A 6,182-nucleotide genomic window follows, 5' to 3' on the forward strand; every position below is an offset into this window, starting at 1 on the left:
GTAGTCAATTCTAGTTATATAAAAGAAAAAAGTAGTTATTTATTTAAAATGTAGTCAATTCTACTTATATATATATATATATATATATATATATAGAGAGAGAGAGAGAGAGAGAGAGAGAGAGAGAGAAATAATTCGAAATTATATCTAGTTGATATCTGGTGACTTAGCTTCAGCTAGATTAGCTGCCAATGTCATCCCTGGCTGCTAAGTATTATTCAAATAAATGCTGTTGAGGTTTGTTCTTTTTCAGTTCCATCTGTGCCAACCAATCATCTTCTTTGATTTATGGGATTGATTTTTCAAATGACAGTTTATGGATTTATTGGTTTAAAGCATAATGGAGTTGAATGTGATGGTTGTTGGTTCTGGATATCATTACTAAGAATATCCATATTAGAAGGTAAGATGATATCAATGCTTTCAAATAAGGGATCAATTCTGTGTATGAAAGTAACAAATTATGGTACTTTTTGCCTCCATATGCATTGGTAAGGAAATATAATGTCAGTGCAGAGATGGTTTTTTTAGATCTGATCATAAGTCTGATAAAGAAATTTAGAATTATAATAGGGCTTGCTCATTTGAGAAATATTTCTATTGTAATTGTGTCAAGTCCTTTTTTTTTCCTTGCATTTATAAGTTTTATTTCCTGGTTTTAGTTAACTGTTTTTGCTCTTATTATTTTTTGTTTTTCTGATTTGTTTATGTAATCAGAGGTCACTTGCTTCATATATAAAAAAATATGCTTACTCAAATGCGAAGACAGAAGATTTATGGGCTGCCCTTGAGGAGGGATCTGGTGAGCCTGTGAACAAGCTAATGAATTCATGGACAAAGCAAAAAGGATACCCAGTTGTCTCTGTCAAAGTCAAAGATCAGAAATTGGTGTTCGAGCAGGTTTCTTGTGTCTTATCTCTTTCATCTATTTTATGTTGAACTAACATATCTTAACTCAGATGCATAGTCAGCTGTTTCATTTCGTAGTGTTTCACTTAATAATATTTTGAGAACTTACTTAGATAAATATAATAATGGCAGTCGCAATTTTTGTCAAGTGGTTCCCATGGGGAAGGGCAGTGGATTGTGCCAGTAACATTGTGCTGTGGCTCATATGATGTGCGCAAGAATTTTCTACTGCAAACAATTTCTGAAACTCTTGATATCAAGGAATTCCTTAGTGATAGAAGCGGTGCAGCATCTGCTTGGATAAAACTTAATGTTGATCAGGCTGGTTTCTATAGGGTGAAATATGATGAGGACCTTGCAAGTAGACTCAGATATGCAATAGAGAGCAAATACTTATCTGCAACCGACAGATTTGGTAATTTGGATGTTTGTACTCATACTTGCTTTGTCCCATTGATGGCAGAAAAGCGAACTTAACAATAGCTTCCTTTAACAGGCATTCTCGATGACTCATTTGCCCTTTGTATGGCATGCCAGCAGTCTTTGACCTCATTGCTAACCTTGATGGGTGCTTACAGGGAGGAACATGAATACACCGTGATGTCTAATTTGATTAGTGTAATGGTCACATCCTTATCTTGTCTAAGTTTATTTCAGTTATGCTCTTAGTCCTAATTCTGGTCCCTCTGTTAACAGATAAGTTATAAAGTTGCAAGAATCGTAGCTGATGCGACTCCTGAGTTACTGGATGACATTAAACGATTTTTTATTAGTCTTTTCCAGTATTCTGCAGAGTAAGTTATTTTATAAATCAGTAATTGAAATTCCAACAATGGTCTGTGTTTTATAAGCCATTGGGTTTGCTTAGTATACTGTTATTTTGACATTAAGTGGTCTCTATGAAGTCGATTATATTCCATTTGATTAGGAGTAATGCTCTCTTTATGTTTTATTTCTTAAACATTTGGACAGTTGCTTTTGTTTTTCCTTTAGTGATTAGCTATCATGGTTTTCTTTTCTTTTTGCTCTTACTAGTTAGGTGGTTTCTCTTGTATACTCCATGTGTACTTAGGGGTTCCTTACGTATTTAATGATATCTCAATTACTTCTAAAAAAGAAATATTTTTTGTCTTAAACATTGATAGACATCTTTAATGGAGAAAAAAAAAGACCAAATAAAAAAAACACACAATTATGTTCACCTAATATTGTAGGGATAAGCTGACAGATTTTTAGCCTAGGATCTAGTATGTAGATATTTCTCACATCAGGCAATTTGTATATGCATGTTTATCTCTCATACTTGAAGATACTTTATGGATACATATTCAAGAGAAAGTTTGTCATACATACTGTTGATTATTGTCAATAAAAGTCTCCTTTGAAGTCACTAATGCAATTTGTACTGAACTAGCTGAGAAAGGTTCTAGAATGTAAGAAAAGTTAGGGCGGAAACAGTCTTTAATTTATACAATACCTTACAAGCGAATAGGAACCTTGTGTGTATTGCTGACCCATACAATAAGCACTCAAAAACTTCCGTTGAGCAAGATTAGCTTTCTTCTATTTATTTTTCTTTTATGTTTGCATTTCTTTGCAGGAAGCTTGGTTGGGAACCTAAGCAAGGGGAGAGTCATCTAGATGCAATGTTGAGAGGAGAGATTTTGACTGCCCTTGCTGTGTTTGGAGATGATCTGACACTAAATGAAGCAAGTAGGCGTTTTCATGCTTTCTTAGATGACAGAAATACATCACTTCTCCCTCCTGACATAAGAAAGGTTGGTGAAGGAAACATTGGTCAATTTCTAGTATTTCTCCATTTACAATTCCTATGGATGTTTATGGACTGGCTTGCAGGCAGCATACGTGGGTGTAATGCAGAGAGTCAGCACCTCAAACAGATTGGATTATGAATCTCTGTTGAGGGTTTACAGAGAGACTGATCTGAGCCAGGAGAAAACACGCATTCTAGGTAATAACATATAATTAAAATGATGCAAGACCATCCGAATCTCTCTAGGATATTGGAATCATGTTTTTTTGTGCTTGTAGGTTCATTAGCATCTTGTTCAGATCCCAACATAATTCTTGAAGTTCTCAACTTTTTGCTCTCTTCTGAGGTATCTGAGTTTTATATAATTTTGGGTATCAAAATTTTTTCATACAAGTTGATAAATTATGGTCTGATGGAGCTTGGGATGCTGATGTGGACTTTATTTCCCATTTGATCTAGGTTCGTAGCCAAGATGCTGTTTTTGGACTTGCTGTTAGTATTGAAGGACGTGAAACAGCTTGGACATGGCTGAAGGTAATACTCGATTAGTAATGTTAAAAGGAAAAAGCATATTGCAGGTGAAGCATTACCAACATTCGTGCACATGCACTATATTTGTGTGATACTTAAAAAGAGACTGGTCTGAGATCTTGTATGTAGATTTAAGTAAATACAAGGGACAGGGTACTCACCTTCTTTCCTGGAAGAATAACCGGCATTGTGGTGCATCTCATACATTTGTTGCCGATAAAAAGGAAAATATATGGAGACTAGAATGTAGGGGCGGTGTGCTTTTATGTTCTGTATGGTATGCTAGGAAACATTAGAATAGCTTCACAACCCTTCTCCCCCTCCCCGTGCAAAAGAAGAAACAATGTGTTTGATAAATAAAAAGGTTATTTGTTGAGCTTAGACCTTTTCCATACTAAGACCAGTTTTTAGAAGAACTGCTAGAAATGTGTAAGTTGTCCACGTTTTTGGGGATTTAAGGATTGAGTAGCTGTGAAATCCAATATGATTGATGGGAATCAAATAAGTGAGTTCTGAAGAAAGATGAGATCTTTTCTGTGAATAGCAAGTGAATCTGAGGATTACATGCTTAAGGTGGACTGAGGACAATATCTTGTGGGAGCTTAGATTTCAGAATATTTCACTTTTTATATTGGAAATATAAAGTCAGGCCACATCTGTATCAGAATTGCTATTTGAAACACAAGTACAGTTTTACTTGAATCTTGAGCCATCAATCAAGGAAACCAACGGAAGTTGCCCTGATTGTTGTTCAGAAATTCTATGATGCTAGTCTTTAGCAATTCTTTCTTTAGCTTATTGTTGCTGAAATCTGCGTATAACATGAAGGAAAGGGAAACTTGTTCTGGCTTTTTGTGGCAATGCGCCCCTTGTCTATTATTGTGTTCAGCATACCTGTAATCTCTCACAGGGTTGATTTGAAGAGACCATTGAGGGATGGATAAATACCATTTTTTTTAAAATCCCTTTTAAATATGATCATAATACAGGATAAATGGGAGTATATTGCAAAAACCTGGGGTGCTGGATTTCTAATAACTCGCTTCGTCAGTGCAATTGTCTCACCGGTTTGTCTCTCCCTCCCTCCTCTCTCTCCCATTGTTAATTCCACAAGTATCAATTTTTGTCCTTTGTATCCCAATTGCAAATGTTATGCAGAATGCAAAGTTAAAAAGAACTAGTTATTGATATGCTCATCAGTTTCCTTTTCTTGTTTGGTTCGCTCTCTCCTCCAGTTTGCTTCACTTGAGAAGGCCAAAGAAATAGAGGAGTATTTTGCAAGCCGTTCTAAGCCGTCAATTGCTAGAACCTTGAAGCAGAGCATTGAGCGAGTTCACATTAATGCAAATTGGGTTCAGAGTGTTCAGAATGAGAAGCATCTTGCCGACGCAGTGAAGGATTTGGCACACAGAAAGTACTAGGTGACACTTCGCCTTTGTTCTAAAAAATGAAAGCAATCAGATCAAATTTCACTACTTTCATAACTTCAAATCTGCTGGAACATGTGTGACAATAATGAATCAGGGACATAAGTTACCATTTGTCTATCGATTATATATCTTCTGAAGTTGGATTTTTCTGATTATGGCTTTTGTCTTGCATGGATGAAACTGAAGGGGTTGTTTTTTCCTTCTTATACTTGGTGTTGGCGCATGTTTCCCGAAATTAGCCACAGTTAAAAATGTTTTCTTTTAAGCATGAAGGAAAAGCCAATGGATAGTATTTAATCCACTGCTCAGCAAGAGCCTCCTCTCTAAGAGGGGACAGTGGTGGGTTCTTTTCCAACTTTATAATATATTTCATTGACTATTCTTTTTCATTGCACCAAACACAATATTTTTTAAAAATCATTTTATACCGAAACAAATAGAGCTTAAAAGAATGCCAATTCCCCACCTTATTCATTCTGTGTCACTCTTATGTTCTTTTAAGAATTATGTGGCTTTTAAAATTATCATTGTGGTTATAATTGATTATTACTGAATTTTAATCAAATGGTAATTTTAAGAGTCATATCATTTTTTGAGGGACACGAGTGACACGAGGAGTTTATAGAATTACTCTATTAGTGGCGTAACTCTTAAGTCGCTCTTCTTCCTAAGAGCCCTGGTTCTCCACATGGCGACACTGTCGTAGTACATCGTGTGCTCGAGTTAGATGCTAGGATGAAATTTAAGCATGCGAGTAAGAGAAATATGGTTAATTACTTACGATTAAATTTAAAAAAAAAAATAAAAAAAAAAATTTTTCTTAAAAAAAAAAAAGGATTGAGATAAGCTTTTCCTTTCTTTTGATATCTAAAAAAGTAGAAACATTAACTTTTCAATTTCCACTCAAAAAAATCGTTACTCTTTTCACCTTGATAGTTCATATCACATCAACGTTTCTCAATAAAATAAAATTATAAAAAATAAATAAAAAATCCTCTTAAAATTATTGATCAAACACTACAAAGGAGGGCTTTTAATTTGACTTCGACTTTAATGTTCGCTCCGTATCCTTGGGGCTGGGCCCGATAAAAGGAAAAGAAAAGGGATCCAAAGAAAAGAGAGACCCATACATAGACTTTCACTTCAACGTTCATGTCACAATGTGTAAGTTTCGAAGTTACGTATCCTGTGGACCTAACGAAAGGGCCCAACAAAAAAAAAAAAAAAAAAGGTTAAATGTAATTTTAGTACACGTGGTTTTGGCCAAAATCAACATGTACTTCTGTCAAGGTTCCATTCATTTTTTGACAGGTGACCCTCCATTGGGTCTTGTGACCTATCGTGGGATGACCCTCCGTAGAGTCACTTGTGATCCATTGCAAGTTACCTTTTGTGATCCATAATGGGAACCGATGACCTGTTAGAATTTTTAGAATTTTGTTTTTTAAAAAAACATTGCATTTTGGGAATCATATATATATATATATATATATATAAACGCCGAATCACTTTCAGAAGTGTCTTAATATTGCGACCTG

General features: G+C 35.1%; 1 protein-coding gene across 1 annotated transcript in view; it reads left to right on the forward strand.

Annotated features, from left to right (window-relative positions):
• The window catches only part of LOC132184636 (aminopeptidase M1-like), an 11,347-nt gene extending 6,548 nt beyond the window's left edge, over positions 1-4,799 (forward strand). The window contains exons 11-19 of the mRNA XM_059598343.1: positions 1,042-1,324; positions 1,406-1,527; positions 1,606-1,703; positions 2,510-2,687; positions 2,767-2,881; positions 2,962-3,029; positions 3,143-3,217; positions 4,204-4,281; positions 4,450-4,799. Coding sequence (XP_059454326.1) covers positions 1,042-1,324; positions 1,406-1,527; positions 1,606-1,703; positions 2,510-2,687; positions 2,767-2,881; positions 2,962-3,029; positions 3,143-3,217; positions 4,204-4,281; positions 4,450-4,635 — 1,203 coding nt within the window. The 3' untranslated portion in view covers positions 4,636-4,799. The remainder of the gene's footprint in view (positions 1-1,041; positions 1,325-1,405; positions 1,528-1,605; positions 1,704-2,509; positions 2,688-2,766; positions 2,882-2,961; positions 3,030-3,142; positions 3,218-4,203; positions 4,282-4,449) is intronic.
• The last annotated feature ends 1,383 nt before the right edge of the window (positions 4,800-6,182 follow it).

Source organism: Corylus avellana, chromosome ca6 (assembly GCF_901000735.1).
Source record: "Corylus avellana chromosome ca6, CavTom2PMs-1.0".
In the NCBI taxonomy this organism is placed as follows: Eukaryota; Viridiplantae; Streptophyta; class Magnoliopsida; order Fagales; family Betulaceae; genus Corylus; species Corylus avellana.